Genomic DNA, 15,633 nt, shown 5'->3' with positions numbered 1-15,633 from the left:
TGGGTGTTATGTCAACAACATGTTGTGTGTAGATGTGTGTTACACTGCACTCACAAGTAACAACATGAATAATTGGGTGTTATGTCAACAACATGTTGTGTGTAGATGTGTGTTACACTGCACTCACAAGTAACAACATGAATAATTGGGTGTTATGTCAACAACATGTTGTGTGTAGATGTGTGTTACACTGCACTCACAAGTAACAATATGAATAATTAGGTGTTATGTCAACAACATGTTGTGTGTTGATGTGTGTTACACTGCACTCACATGTAACAACATGAATAATTGGGTGTTATGTCAACATGTTGTGTGTAGATGTGTGTTACACTGCACTCACAAGTAACAACATGAATAATTGGGTGTTATGTCAACAACATGTTGTGTGTAGATGTGTGTTACACTGCACTCACAAGTAACAACATGAATAATTGGGTGTTATGTCAACAACATGTTGTGTGTAGATGTGTGTTACACTGCACTCACAAGTAACAATATGAATAATTAGGTGTTATGTCAACAACATGTTGTGTGTTGATGTGTGTTACACTGCACTCACATGTAACAACATGAATAATTAGGTGTTATGTCAACAACATGTTGTGTGTTGATGTGTGTTACACTGCACTCACATGTAACAGCATGAATAATTGGGTGTTATGTCAACAACATGTGTGTAGATGTGTGTTACACTGCACTCACAAGTAACAACATGAATAATTGGGTGTTATGTCAACAACTTGTTGTGTGTTGATGTGTGTTACACTGCACTCACATGTAACAGCATGAATAATTGGGTGTTATGTCAACAACATGTTGTGTGTAGATGTGTGTTACACTGCACTCACAAGTAACAACATGAATAATTGGGTGTTATGTCAACAACATGTTGTGTGTTACACTGCACTCACATGTAACAGCATGAATAAGTGGGTGTTATGTCAACAACTCACAAGTAACAACAAGTAATTAAAGCTGCAAGCAGCGATGGACGGGACCAACTTTTGCTGGATTTTCCTGCCTTTACCCATTCAACATTACTTTACCTGCACATTACCTACTTTCCCTGCATCCTGGGGTCACACTGGTGCTTCTTTCTGTCACCCATACATGCTGGTGCTTCCTGCCATCACCCAGACAACATACCTTTCCTGCACATTACCTACCTTTTCTGTATCTTGGAGTAAAACTGCTGGCTCCACTTTGGATGGGACTCTCGCTACTATATTGGATCTACTTTGTACTTGATTCTCATGGTTACGTCAGATCCACTATGGATTGGACTTTCACAATATCATGTTAGATCCGCTCGACATCCATTGCTTTCGGTCCCCTGGGGTGATTCTCATAGTCATCATGGTCGACGTCCCACTGGGGTGAGTTTTTCCTTGCCCTTATGTGGGCCCTACCGAGGATGTCGTTGTGGTTTGTGCAGCCCTTTGAGGCACTTGTGATTTAGGGCTATATAAATAAACATTGATTGATTGAATGATTGTCACACACACACCAGGTGTGGTGAAATTTGTCCTCTGCATTTGACCCATCCCCTTGATCACCCCCTGGGAAGTGAGGGGAGCAGTGGGCAGCAGCGGTGCCACGGCCGGGAATCATTTATGGTGATTTCACCCATCAACATATCTTTACCCGCAAAGTACCTACCTTCTCTGCATTGTGTGGTCACGCTGGTGCTTCCTGATTTTAAGCAGCCATCTTGAGATGGCAGCAGCCTCAGCGCAGCAGTTCTTTGAAGGCTCGTAAAATCAAAACGGGAAAAATTCTTTTCGCGCAACTATTTATCAGAAGGGTTCAATCTCTTTCCTGTGCGAGTTTGAAGCCGACACAACAAACGCGCTCAGAGGAGATAATGTTTGAAAAAAGGTGACGGGTTTTTACAAAACTTTTGTTTTGAAGGGGTTTTGCCAACTTCCTGTTGATTTTTGCTGATGGATGTAAATGAATGAAATGTAGGTATAAGTGAGACCTACATAGAGGTTTTTGTTTCATGTCTCTACGACATTCCTACTGGAAGTTACAAGCAGTTTTGTCTGTGTTTTTTTCCTAGGAGGAGTTTTGTCTGAGTTTTATTCCGAGGGGGCGCTAGAGCGCAATTTTGAGTTTTGGAGTTGTTGTTTTTTTTTTTTATTAGATCGCAATTTTCACCAGTCCTGTTGTGTGTGTCCAGTTTGGTGAGTTTTGAAGCATTTTAAGGCGGTCAAATTACAGCTCAAAGACACAAAAATGACATTTTTTGGGAAACTTGTTTTGAAGGGGTTTTTGCCAACTTACTGTTGAATTTGCTGAACAAGGTCAGTGTATGAAATGTAGGTCTAAGTCAGACCTATATAGAGGTTTTCGTTTCATGTCTCTACGACATTCCTAACGGAAGTTACAAGCAGTTTTGTCTGTGTTTTTTCCTAAGGGGCGCTAGAGCGCAATTTTGAGTTTTGGGTTTTGTTTTTTTGATTAGATCGCAATTTTCGCCAGTCCTGATGTGTTTATGAAGTTTGGTGAGTTTTGAGGCATGTTGAGGGGGTAAAATTGCAGCTCAAAGAGGCGGCGGTATAGAAATAATAATTAAACCTTAGAAATACCATAGGGTCCTCTGTCCCAAAGGTTGGTCCTTAATGATTGGGTGTTATATCAACTACATGGTGTGTGTTATGTCTTAATTGCAGCAGGCAGGTTTATATAATTAAACACAGCATCTTCGATTCATCACACAAACGTGTATATTTCTCAATGTAGTAAATGCAGAGTGTTTTTCTATTTCCAGCTGGTTTATCCTCGGCATGTGAAGCTCACTGAGAAGGAGGTAATTGTCCATTAAGTTATGGTTAACTTCACAATATTGATATGTTGGTGACAGCTTTTCCTGTCGTTTCTTTCCAGAAAACCAGCCTTTGCTACCTTGCCTTTCCGGACTCCTACTCAGGTAAATGTCAAATAATTCCTAAACAGTGCGTTTCCCACCTAAGCTTTCAATGATTACCTCTCAAAATACCATAATTGAGGTCACCACATCACTAAACTACAAAGGGACACATTTACACTCTACTTTGCAATGAATCACGTCAACAGTATACAAAACGGGTTATTTTATGGCGCATTTAAAAATCACTTAAAATGCATCAGCAATTAAAACATATACCGTAAATTTCTCTGTTATGCAACTTCCGGTCAATAAAGTTTGATTCAAAGTACACACTTCTCAAAGATATATTAAGAGCCCTGACCACATGATGGCGACAAATATACACGTAACAAATTAATTAATTAAATGACAAGCATGACACACTTTAACAACAAGACTTTACAACTTTTAGTTGTAACAGAACAGCAACTGTCAACTTGCAAACTGATTGGCTATCGCAACTGTCTCTCAACTCTGTGTTCTCAAATTCATCTGCTAATGGTCCCGATGAGTATCCACTCACAGGAAACGTAAATGTCATGTTCAACGTGAGGCCATCTAGAAGGCCTTACTGACAATAACTCGTGATCTGATTGGCTATCAGAACTGTCTATCAACTGTATGTCCCTGTTCGCTTACAGTGCATGGACGCCTGCATTGTTGATTTTGAAGGCCTCTGGCAGATTTGGTACAGCATGGCAACATAACCTAGCTGAATTCTGATTGGATACAAACTAAAACTAAAAACAACAGCACTGGAAGGAGAATAATATGACATGAAGAGAATATGAATAATTTTGGATATTTAGGGAAAGTAAATAAAAAAATAATTTTATCTTTAATTATGATCATCATTTTTTGGTTATGTTAGGTCAGCAGAGAAGGCCTTGCTGGCCCTGACGGCAAACCACTGTTCATACAGACGCAACTTTTATCATTTCTCTTAACTTTTATCGTCAGGATGTATTGGGGACACGCAGTTCAGCTTCCGGATGCGCCAGTCGGTCGGTCGCAGACATTCCAGGCTCAGAGACGTCATCTACAACAGAGATGCTCCCGCCACACTTCAGGTAGCCAATCGGAATGCAACGTAAAGTAAAAGGACTCGGACCGGTCCAATCAGAAGGTCTGTTTGTCTTCATGTGTCCTCAGAGCGAAACGTCCCATTTTTACGGCTACGTGTATTTCAGACAAGTCAAAGATGCGTCCGTGAAACGAGGCTACTTCCAGAAGGTGATGGCACACTCAGAGGCAGCATGACATTTATAAATGCTAGGGGTGTCCCCATCCAATATTGATATCGGTTCGATATCAGCAAAAACAAAAATTAATTGTTTACTAGTCCTCCAATAAGCACACATGATTGCTCTTTTATTTTAGTCAAGTCCTTTACAAAAGATAAACACCGTAGGCTATAAACTACTAGAAACTAGCAGCTACACAACAGCTAAGCACACAGTAACACACTAGCTAAACATACGCAATAAGTGCCTTTAATTGAATAATATTGCAATCTTAATCAGCACATTTATCAATATAAACAAGTTTTGAACATTTATAGTTGCATATTACTTGCAGATATAAAATCTCCAAGGCAGAAGCGTATTAAAAGTATCCAGTAACAAATGTGTCCGCATCATTCAATTTACTGCATCATGAGAGAATTATTGTGCCCACTAGGGTTTTTGCAAAACAAACAAAAAAACAATTACCACTCCACTTAAATGATAAATGGGTTGTACTTGTATAGCGCTTTTCTACCTACAAGGTACTCAAAGCGCTTTGACACTACTTCCACATTTACCCATTCACACACACACTGATGGAGGGAGCTGCCATGCAAGGCGCTAACCAGAACCCATCAGGAGCAAGGGTGAAGTGTCTTGCTCAGGACACAACGGACGTGACGAGGTTGGTACTAGGTGGGGATTGAACCAGGGACCCTCGGGTTGCACATCTGTGATTAAGGGCTATATAAGTAAACTTTGATTGATTGATTGAAATCGACCAACTTTAAAATACAGTAGCGTAGCAAGCCTACATATTCATTAAAAACAAGGCCGACGTTTTATTTAACAGGTGTATTTACATTTTTGGCCACTGTAACATTACACACAGTTTGAACAGTAACAATGTGTTTAAATATCTTAATAAGTGATTCTCTGCGCATTGCTTATAATAAAAATATCACTAATACTTGGTTAATTTTCATGTAACGAGATGTAAATGGAGTATTAATGACGGTTTTTGGATGTTTTTTAAAGGGCTGTAAAGGCCAAATGGAATACTCCAATTAGTACCATTGCTAGCCACCTAGAACTTGCTGATTAATACAAATTCGAATGCAAAAAAAATATTTTCTAGTCAGGGCAAATTTACAAAAAACTGCAGTTTGAAATATAACATTTATGTATTAATTGTTAAATATATTATCGAATATAAGGTTAAATATAATCAAATATTACATTTATTGTTTCTGATCGTGAAATATAATATTTATTGTAAGATATAATTTATGGTTAATTATGATGAAATGTACTGTTAACAATTATGCAATAAGGCATTGTCAAATGTATGGTTGAATATGATGAAATGTATATTTATTGTTAGAGCCATTAAAACAAATGACGTGTCTTGCAGTCGCTGGTTCTCGTGTCCAGGCTGCCGTTTGTTCAGCTTTTTTACTCCATGCTTCACATCATCGCACCCGAGTTCTTCGACAAGTCCGAGCCGTGGCTGGAAACAGGTCATGTGATCTTCATGTCATGTTTAGTGTGTAACTTTGTCATGCAATCATCTTTAACCATCTTTTTTCCCTCTTCTAAGCAGTGTGTAACGAGATCGACCAATGGCCTGTCCTAGCTGCTGGGCTCACCTTTAACCTCCCCCTGGTGGGTGTGGTCTTACAGGTGAGGCGAACGTGTCGACCATTTTCTCCTGTTTTGCCTGAGGTGTCCATCAGTTAGTTTGTTTGTTTTTCTTCAGGTCACAATTCCGTCCCAAAATGACAAACCAGGAAGTCCAGTGAAAGCGGCGGCAAAGGAGGTAAGCCAGTCGCTTCACTCCCTTAAGGTCGGGAGGAGTGAGTTAGGAGGCGGAGCTTCACCTAATGGCTGCCATGTTTCCTCCATATGATCTCAGACCCATTAAACTTCTAGTGTTGAAACAAAGATGGCGGACAGACTGTGTCAATGATGTGTTTTCATATCCTTAGAATGTCGTACCCACACCGACTCTGCTGCCTTCTGTACACGAGCTGGACCTCTTCAAGTCAGTTCCCGGTCCCCGTCCAGGTTTCTTGCCCATGTGTTTTCACCTAATGACCTTTGACCTGTCCAGGTGTTTCCAGTCAGTCCTGATCCATCTGCAGATGCTCTGGGAGCTCACACTACTTGGCGAGCCCGTGGTTGTCATGGCACCATCTCCTACTGTTTCCTCAGAAACAGTCTTAGCACTCATCAGGTACCTAAACAGAACTTGAACGCACCGGGCAATAGGGGTGTAACGGTACGTGTATTTGTGTTGAACCGTTTCGGTACAGGGGTTTCGGTCCGGTTCAGAGGTGTATCGAACAAGTTTGTTATCTAAAGTCTTAACAAGCTGTTCTGCTTTCTGCCTCTGTCTGAGCACCCAGCAATGTCCCGCCCACACAACCATCTGATTGGTTACATACAAAGCCAATCAGCAGTGCGTATTCAGAACGCATGTTGTCAATGTTTCAGCGTCGAGCAGATATGTGTTTAGCAGCGGACATCGTACTCTCCCCAAATTATAAAAAACGCTTCACGGTGGCAGAGGGGTTAGTGCGTCTGCTTCACAATACGAAGGTCCTGCAGTCCTGGGTTCAAATCCAGGCTCGGGATCTTTCTGTGTGGAGTTTGCATGTTCTCCCCGTGAATGCGTGGGTTCCCTCCGGGTACTCCGGCTTCCTCCCACCTCCAAAGACATGCACCTGGGGATAGGTTGATTGGAAACACTAAAAATTGGCCCTAGTGTGTGAATGTGAGTGTGAATGTTGTCTGTCTATCTGTGTTGGCCCTGCGATGAGGTGGCGACTTGTCCAGGGTGTACCCCGCCTTCTGCCCGATTGTTGCTGAGATAGGCGCCAGCGCCCCCCGCGACCCCAAAAGGGAATAAGCGGTAGAAAATGGATGGATGGACTTCCCAGTCACAACTACTACTAGCATTATTATGAGCCCAACTGCAGCCCAGCTCACTCGCAGTTCTGGCTTGAGGTGAAGGCTAATTAGCTTTTAGCGTAACGTTAGCTCATTTTGCTGTGTGTGTGTGTACGTGTGCATGTGTGTGTGCGTGTGTTTAGCGGCAGCAAAGCCCTGTTTATTTCACATGAACTAACATGAAGTCCATATGGTGTTCAGGGATGAATAGTCTCTGCTATTGTACTATTTTTTCAGCTTTAGTTATATTAATCATTAGTAATGTAGCAGCCTAGTTTTGAATAGCAGGGTCCCTGCTATCACATGTTGACAAAAATATAACATTTACACAATAAAAGTCAACTACAGGATTCCCAAATGCTGTAATAAATTAAGCATGATGAGTGGACTTGAAATTGTTTAATGTTGCACTTTTTAGATGTAGAAGAAAGATTTTGTCATTTCATTTAATCAAAGCAACAATTTGAGGCAGTTTAATGTGGATTAACGTGGGCAGAATTGTTATAGTGTTCCCAATTTTAAAAGGATAAAGCCATTGTTTACAAATTTGGTAAATAAATAATTAAAAAATGTATATTTTGTTGTTTTCTTACTGTACAAAAAATGAACCGAACCTTGACCTCTAAACCGAGGTACGTACCGAACCGAAATTTTTGTGTACAGTTACACCCCTACCGGCCAATCAGGGTGCAATGTTGACACCTGTGTGTGTGTGTGTCCTCAGCTCCATTAGTCCTCTCAAGTTCTGCTGTGATTTCCGTCCGTATTTCACAATCCATGATTGCGAGTTCCGAGAATTTACGACCAGGACGCAAGCACCGTGAGTTACGCACACTTGAGGCGGCGACCTCGTCACCTGACTTCCTTTACACCAAATATTGGGTCCTTCAGGCCCAGTGTGATCCTGGGCGTGACCAACCCGTTCTTCATCAAGACCTTCCACAGCTGGCCTCACGTCCTGCGACTAGGAGAGACCAAGATGTCGGGTGAGTCTTCGTCTGGACGTCTTCTTCGCATCTCAGCGATCAGATCTGAGGTCCTGTCCTGTCTTCTCAGAGCAAGCAAGCGTCCCCAAGCAGCTGAAATTAAAGAAAGTCTCCAAACTGAAAACGCTGGACACCAAGCCAGGTGAGGCACCGCGTCAGTGTGTTTTTTTGCGTGTGCCCTTGAACGCCACCTTGCTCCCTAAATGCACTGTTTGTCGGGGTTGTGCCTCCTATGTGCAGTTCTCTGCTGAAACATCGACAATTGACATCTGGATCGATCACCCACCCCCATTAAAGCTTCTGTGGTTAGCTTCTTCTGTCATGCTGCTCTGTGTCTGTGTGTGCGTGTGCGTACTCTTGTATTTCTACCCTTCTTGAGACATCAACAAGGGATAGTTCCTTACATATGAGGACCGATGAACAAGTTAGGATGGAAATCATGGTCCCAATACGGAAAACCATTGCATCTAATAGAGAATATCTCATTTGCACCAATGGTGGTGAAATCTATCAAAATTAGGGTGGTCCCAAAAAGGAAGGATTTTGTAAATTGACTGTGTCGGTTTTAAAAGTGCTCCCCCTCTGGTCAACATATGAAATAAGTGTGTGTAAAAATGTGAAGTGCTCCCCCTCTGGTCAACATATGAAATAAGTGTGTGTAAAAATGTGAAGTGCTCCTCCTCTGGCCAACATATGTAATAAGTGTGTGTAAGACATTGAAATGCACCCCCTTTGGTCAAAATTAATAGAAATAAATATCTAAATGTGTTTGTATATACATATCGTAATAATTTGAAGCAAATAATGGAGATTAAAAAATAATTACAAAAAAAATTGTAAATTAAGCTTACCTTTTTTATATTTTCATAGTATGTATATATTATTAATGTTGTGATTACAAATCTTTATATATCTAGAAAGGGTGGTCCTTAAGAGGTAGGCATTTTTCGGAGGTCTTAAGGCGGTATCACATACAAGAATGCGTGTGTGTACGTCCGTGGCATGCTTAGCTATTCTTTGGAAGAAACATTGTTTATTTTTCCACCAAGGTGGAAGGATTATTATTTTACAAGCAGCATTTGCAAATGTATCTAAAATCGGTGCTGCAACTAATCAATGTATCACGGTCACTTCAATAACAAATAATCTGAAATCAGAGAATGCGTTTCCGAAGCCGTATACACAATAGAAATAATGTAGTAGAAGTCGACCAATCACAGCCTTTACATTCGCTGCAATGGAAGGTTATATTCTTTTTGGATGTGCATGTACCGCTCCAAAAGTGGAGGGAAGAGGACCGTGCGGGCATCACTCAAAATTACACATTTGTGTGCAGGAATCTTCACAGCCTACAAAAGCTTCCTGCTCAAAGACAAGATCCTCATTAAACGGCTGTTGAAGGTAACGGCGCCACAGGGGGATGGCAAAATCTCAACAGGAAGTGTGAAGGTGTGAGACAAGTGTCTCCCACAGGGCATCCAGAGGCGGCGGCCATCCGAGGTGCAGAGCGCCATCTTGAGGAGACACTTTTTAGAGCTAACACAGAGCTTCATTATCCCACTGGTAAGAAGCTGATACCGGGAACACGCCCACCAGCCACAGTAACCGTGTCCATCTTGTCTGTCAGGAGCGCTACATGGCCAGTCTGATGCCGCTGCAGAGGTCGGTGACACCCTGGAAGGTAAACCACGCCTCTGATATCATCAGCAGCAGATGGGGACCACGCTGATTTATATTTCTCATCAGACGCCCCCGCAGGTTCGTCCTTTCAGTCAGGACGACTTCATGTCTATGCTAGAGCACAGCGGCCCTCAGCTGACCTCAGCACTTCGTGGTGATTGGACTGGACTGTACAGGTGAGCCAGGTACTCTAAAAGTCTGCACAACAGTTTCACATGCCTAATTCATGGTGTCAACAGGAAGTTCTTCAAATCTCCAAACTTTGACGGATGGTACCGCCACCGCCAAAGAGAGATGACACGCAAACTGGAGAGTCTCCACCTGGAGGTTATCTGTGCGGCAGTGAGTGGTCGTCATAGCAACTTCCCATCTCATTCCAATCATAGCAACTCACTTGTGACTTGTGGGTCAGGACCCGCTTGGATGGACTCGAGACAAGTCAGAAGTGGAGATTGTCGACCTGGTTCTGAAGCTCAGAGAGAAACTGGTTAGTTCCATTTTGAACAGACTTTCAAAGTCATAGTTATGAATTGTTACACGCCAAGTAAAATCTTATCGTGATTTTCAGAATAAAGCCCGAAGTCAGCAGCTGCAGGTAAAAGACGACATTTTGAACAAATTGGACTTGTTGATCACGTCCATCATGAGCTCCCTGCCTAAAGAGCTGCAAGATGTCCTCAAAGCACAGTAACACACTCAGCAAGACCGTGTAAGTTGTGTGGGCGCCATGTGACACACTGCTTGGAACGTCTAAGTTCAATAAACGTTTATATTATTTTGTTTGCAAGCTGCTTCTGTTGTGGTTTGACATTAATTTTATACCTCAACTCAAATATTCCCCTTTTAGTAAATGTCCAAATTAAGTTTAAAAGCCATGCGAGAAAATGATTACACATAAAACATTCAATCTTCGTCTTTGAGACATAAAGATTTATTGGAATGTTTGTTAGCTCTTAAAACTTTGAATTTAAACACAATATACACGTCAGTTTTGACAAGAAGTGAAATTGCATCCCCGGTGCTTCAGTGAGCTTTACAGCTAGTCAACTTCTACGTTTGTGACGATGTCATCTCTTGTTGCTGCTCCACCACGACGCTCCCTGCTGCTTCAGGACAGAATGTTTTTCCTGTGCACTGAAATGAAGGATGCTGAGGATGGCGTTGAGCGTCTGCTGCCTCCCGCTGGTGTCCTGCAGGGTGAGGAACTTAAAGATGACGTTCTTCAGGTACTCCATGTTGGAACCCTCACGCTTCTGGTCACGGACCAACTTTTCCACCTGTGCTTGGAGCTTGTGATTCTCCTCGTCGTGGCGTTCGGCGTTGGCCAGAATTTTGGCGTGCAACTGGTGGATGTCCTCCTCCAGCTGGCGCTTCTGCCGCCTCAGGGAGCTAGCCTCCACTTCCTTCCTGGCAAACTGCTCAGCATAGAGCAGGAGCGTGGGCTCAGTGGGCATGGCGCGCCACAGTGCATGGCCGATAGCGTCCGTCTCGCCGTCCTCCGCATAACCGTTCTCCTCGAACTTGCTGACGACGCCCGCACTTTGTACGAGGGAGGCGTGGGTCAGCGCTGTGGCTCTTAAACGCTCCAATTCCTGGTCTTTTTCGCCCAGTAGCGCCATCGTCCTCTCCCTCTGTTTGTGTAGCTCTGCCTCCAGACTGAGCAGCGATTCACGGTACAACGACTCGTTACGTTCCACTTCCTGTCTGTGGCCATGCAGCAGCGCCGCCACATGCTGCTGGTGTTGGTCTAGTTTTTGGCGGTGTGCGGCGGCAGCCTTGTCGCTCTCAATGCGCAGGTTGATGTACTTCTCCCTCAGGTCCACCAGCTGCTCGCGGACTTCCTCCAGCTCTCGGGCCTGGCTGCCATCTTTGGCGTTTTTGCCCTTGGACGTCACATGTGCTCTGTTCTTGTAACGCTCAAACTCATCCTTCAGCTGCCGAAGCTCTTGCTGGTACACGGCGGCGTCTTCGCCAGGTTCCGCCTCGCCGTCATTCTTGGTGTTGAGCGTCTGGTGTGGATTCCTTTGAGCCGCCAGTAGTAACTTCTTCACCCTCTCCAGTTTCTCTTTCAGTGCCGTCACATCCAGCTGGGAGTCATCCAGGCTAGAGTCGTACACTGACCTACTGGAGGCAGCGATGGCGAGCGTTTTGTTCTCTGTGTCCAGCTGCACAATCCGTTCTCGAAGCTTCTGTGCCGCCTGCTGGTCTCGCTGGCGTGCCTTCTCACAAGAACCAAGAAGATCCGACAGCTCCGACACGCGCTGCTCCAGAGCGGCCATCCGCAACTCTGTGCCGTGGGCACGCTCACGAGTGTGCTCCTCCTCTTGACTTGCCTGTACGTACACACACACAGCTAACGTGTAAAACAGGTGATCGCAAGTCTACATCCACATTTACACCAGGATCTAAAACCTAAATCTGTTTATTTCAATTGTTAGTTTTTCCTTTATTACCTCTTATGTTATTTATTTTACCCCATATTTGTTCCCACAACTGCACCTTAAGTTGGAGTCTTTAATCTCGTTAAATGCAAATCTAATGACAATAAAGTCTATTCTATTCTATTCTATTTGGACTCACCTTGTGGTTGTCATGGTGTATCTGGTCCTGGAGACGCTTCTTCAGCTCGCTCAGCTCCTGTTGCAGCTGCTCCAGTCTGGGATCTGGTTTGTCCTGTTCCTCCTTGGCTGCATGCAACTGTTTCCTCAGATCATCTTTCTCCTCTCTCATCTGTTTCAGGTGGACCTCAAATTCAGACTCGCGGTCCACAGCATGCGAGGCCGCGTTGGCCTCGTGGAGGCGGAGCTCAGTGTCTTGTCTCAGGTCTCGCTCCTGCTGCAGGATCTTCTGTAGTTCCTGCAGCTGCTGCAACTGGTCGCTCTGCTCTTGCTCTCGCTCGTGCTGCTGCATTATCACGCGAACGCGGCTCTCCGCCAACTGCTGCTGGAGGCCACGGAGCTCCGCCTCCTGCTGCGTTGTCACAGCAGTAAGGCGGTCCTGAAGTTCATCCACCTCCTGCTTCAGTTGCCGTTTGTCCGCCTGAAAGCTGGCCTCCATGCGCGACTTCTCCTGCGTCACTGTGGCCAAGGCACTGGTAAGTGTGCTCAACTGGTTCTTGAGCTGGATGACTCGGCGCTCCACCTCCCCATTGTCAGTGGGTGTGGCTTGGTGCTGATCCACCACCAAGCCGCCACTGTCAACAGTCTGTGCTTCTGACCTGGTCAGAACTCCTGGTTCTGCCACATCTTCCTCTAGCACTTCTTTGCCGGGCTCTGGAGCGTCACCGGATACGTTTTTACAATCCTCCTCTAAGACCAAGGCCTCGTCCAAAAACTCCTGGTTCTGATTAACATCTTGGGACACGCTCAAGACCTTCAGACTAGCCTCAAGGGCGTCCTTTTCCTTTAACAGACTCTTGTATGCACAGACAACATCCTTGAAGCGGGTTTGGTACTGAACCAGCTGCTTCTTCTGGCTCTCAATAACTTCCAGAAGCTCTTTCCGGCTCGGACCGCCCCCAAAACTCATTCCAAACTTTTCCATAATTTCGTGTTCTTGGATCAGACTGGAGCCAGCAGGCCTCAACTATGTGAGCGCTTCCATGGGAAGTGGACTTCAAACTGTGAAGGAAATATAGAATCGTTATTTTCTCAAACTTATAGCAAAGGTCATTGATCCAAAACACACAAAGCTAAGGTCCAACTATCATCAATTGCCCCACTATGTACTTAATGGTGATGATCAGTTATGTCACTGTAGCGCTGTTTAAAGGCCTACTGAAAGCCACTACTACCGACCACGCAGTCTGATAGTTTATATATCAATGATGAAATATTAACATTGCAACACATGACAATACGGCCTTTTTACTTTACTAAATTGCAATTTTAAATTTCCCGTGATGTGTCCTGATGAAAACGTCGCAGAATGATGACGCTTATGTTGACGCGTGCTTGTGACGTTGTTGGTTGGAGCGGACATTTTATCCCAGCACCACTCACGGCTAAAAGTCGTCTGCTTTAATCGCATAATTACACAGTATTTTGGAAATATGTGTTGCTGAATCTTTTGCAATTTGTTTAATTAATAATGGAGACTATAAAGAAGAATGCTGTTGGTGCAAAGCGGTGGATTGCAGCTGCCTTTAGCAACCAAAACACAGCCGGTGTTTCTTTGTTTGTTGTGAAGCTTTAATATGGAACAGAGCGGTCAAGCAAACATGTTTCTTTACCACATGTCAACAGGCAGGTTTCGGTGAGAAAATTGTGGTAATAAGTCGGCTCTTACCGGAGTCATGAGCAGAGCTTGCGTCCTCCTGCAGCAGCTGTCAAAGAGGCAGCTGCGACTTTCTTGGCTCCTCCATGGCTTCCATCAGAGACACTGGCGGTCACCACACCCCTCTGACTTTCAGGTATGACTATATAATCTCACTAAAACACTAGTAACACAATAAGCGGATAAGGGATTTTCCAGAATTACCGTAGTAAATGTGTCTACCATGTATTGATTAACGTGGACCCCGACTTAAACAAGTTGAAAAACTTATTCGGGTGTTACCATTTAGTGGTCAATTGTACGGAATAGATAGATAGATAGATAGTAGATCGAGACGGCGTGGCGCAGTGGGAGAGTGGCCGTGCGCAACCCGAGGGTCCCTGGTTCAAATCCCACCTAGTACCAACCTCGTCACGTCTGTTGTGTCCTGAGCAAGACACTTCATCCTTGCTCCTGATGGGTGCTGGTTGGCGCCTTGCATGGCAGCTCCCTCCATCAGTGTGTGAATGGGTAAATGTGGAAGTAGTACCTTGAGTACCTTGAAGGTAGAAAAGCGCTATACAAGTACAACCCATTTATTATCATTTATAGATAGATAGATAGATAGATAGATAGATAGTACTTTATTGATTCCTTCAGAAGAGTTCCTTCAGGAAAATTAAAATTCCAGCAGCAGTGTACAGGGTTGAGATCAATTTAAAAAAAAAAGTAAAAAGTAAATAATGGGGGTTTAAATGGAAACAAAATAAAGAAATATTACAATAAGAATAAAAGATAAAAAGCAACAATGGGAATAAAAATATGACAGTAACATAAGAATATAACAAGAGAAAGTAGGCAGTAGTGACCATGTTATGAAAACGAATATGTACTGAACTGTGCAATCTACTAATAAAAGTATCAATCAATCAATAACATCTGAATCGCTCCCACTGCCATCACCTTTTTTATTTTATTTTTTCTCTAGTGCTTCACTCTAACTTTCCTCATCCACAAATCTTTCATCCTCGCTCAAATTAATGGGGAAATCGTCACTTTCTCGGTCCGAATCGCTCTTACTGCTGGTGGCTATGATTATAAACAATGTGATGATGTGAGGAGTCCTACAACCCGTGACGTCACGCGCACATTGTCTGCTACTTCCGGTGAAGGCCAGGCTTTTTTATTAGCGACCAAAAGTTGCAAACTTGATCGTCGATGTTCTTTACTAAATCCTTTCAGCAAAAATATGGCAATATCTCGACACATAGTATGACACATAGAATGGACCTGCTATCCCCGTTTGAATAGGAAAATCTCATTTCAGTAGGCCTTTAAAACATTTAGTGAAAACACATCCAGACTATATATAGCATGTATTTATACTACATACTTCCTCTGGAGTTGAACATTTACAATTACCACCAGCAATAATAGCTCGGTTAACCCAGTTCTTACCTTCAGAATGGCAATGCCATTTTTACGTCCACTCAACTTCCCGGAATGGAGTTATTTAACCGTAAAAACAACTCCCTGATATTTGGAAGCGTCGCCGAACCAATGTTCGCCATGTTGGTTTCAACCGGAAGTGAAGTAGGTGGTGCTGTCGATGCATTCACGT

The 15,633-nt window shown here is 43.6% G+C and overlaps 2 protein-coding genes across 4 annotated transcripts in view; one reads left to right on the top strand and one right to left on the bottom strand.

The window, feature by feature from the left end:
- Positions 1–10,549, top strand: part of dennd6b (DENN/MADD domain containing 6B) — a 28,438-nt gene extending 17,889 nt beyond the window's left edge. For both annotated transcript variants that reach the window (XM_061912069.1, XM_061912070.1), the window contains exons 2-20: positions 2,777–2,815; positions 2,893–2,935; positions 3,875–3,984; positions 4,067–4,147; positions 5,555–5,660; positions 5,744–5,823; positions 5,900–5,959; positions 6,129–6,184; positions 6,254–6,376; positions 7,817–7,912; positions 7,984–8,078; positions 8,149–8,220; positions 9,415–9,479; positions 9,552–9,641; positions 9,706–9,759; positions 9,825–9,934; positions 9,998–10,100; positions 10,171–10,245; positions 10,327–10,549. In XM_061912069.1, the coding sequence (XP_061768053.1) occupies positions 2,777–2,815; positions 2,893–2,935; positions 3,875–3,984; positions 4,067–4,147; positions 5,555–5,660; positions 5,744–5,823; positions 5,900–5,959; positions 6,129–6,184; positions 6,254–6,376; positions 7,817–7,912; positions 7,984–8,078; positions 8,149–8,220; positions 9,415–9,479; positions 9,552–9,641; positions 9,706–9,759; positions 9,825–9,934; positions 9,998–10,100; positions 10,171–10,245; positions 10,327–10,449 (1,581 nt within the window). In that variant the 3' untranslated portion in view covers positions 10,450–10,549. The remainder of the gene's footprint in view (positions 1–2,776; positions 2,816–2,892; positions 2,936–3,874; positions 3,985–4,066; positions 4,148–5,554; positions 5,661–5,743; positions 5,824–5,899; positions 5,960–6,128; positions 6,185–6,253; positions 6,377–7,816; positions 7,913–7,983; positions 8,079–8,148; positions 8,221–9,414; positions 9,480–9,551; positions 9,642–9,705; positions 9,760–9,824; positions 9,935–9,997; positions 10,101–10,170; positions 10,246–10,326) is intronic.
- A 118-nt stretch (positions 10,550–10,667) lies between these two features.
- gcc1 (GRIP and coiled-coil domain containing 1) lies at positions 10,668–15,630 on the bottom strand. Of its 2 annotated transcripts, XM_061912068.1 has the most exons (4): positions 15,471–15,610; positions 14,441–14,589; positions 12,339–13,378; positions 10,668–12,091 (listed from the first exon to the last, which is right to left on the bottom strand). In XM_061912068.1, exons 3-4 carry the CDS (start codon positions 13,299–13,301, stop codon positions 10,826–10,828), a joined length of 2,229 nt encoding a protein of 742 aa, XP_061768052.1. In that variant the 5' UTR covers positions 13,302–13,378; positions 14,441–14,589; positions 15,471–15,610; the 3' UTR covers positions 10,668–10,825. The 2 variants fall into 2 exon arrangements, with proteins under 2 accessions (XP_061768052.1, XP_061768051.1); XM_061912067.1 differs by lacking the exon at positions 14,441–14,589 and having other exon boundaries at positions 15,471–15,630.
- Between the last annotated feature and the right edge of the window lie 3 nt (positions 15,631–15,633).

This window comes from Nerophis ophidion, linkage group LG10 (genome assembly GCF_033978795.1).
Source record: "Nerophis ophidion isolate RoL-2023_Sa linkage group LG10, RoL_Noph_v1.0, whole genome shotgun sequence".
Lineage (NCBI taxonomy): Eukaryota > Metazoa > Chordata > Actinopteri > Syngnathiformes > Syngnathidae > Nerophis > Nerophis ophidion.
Note: the sequence above shows the minus strand (reverse complement) of the source record. Positions and strands in the feature narration are given on the sequence as shown.

Coding starts and splice junctions, on each gene's coding strand:
- gcc1 (XM_061912067.1), bottom strand. CDS start 13,301: ATGGAAAAGTTTGGAATGAGTTTTGGGGGCGGTCCGAGCCGGAAAGAG. Junction 12,092..12,338: donor TACACCATGACAACCACAAG/GTGAGTCCAAAT, acceptor GTGTACGTACAG/GCAAGTCAAGAGGAGGAGCA.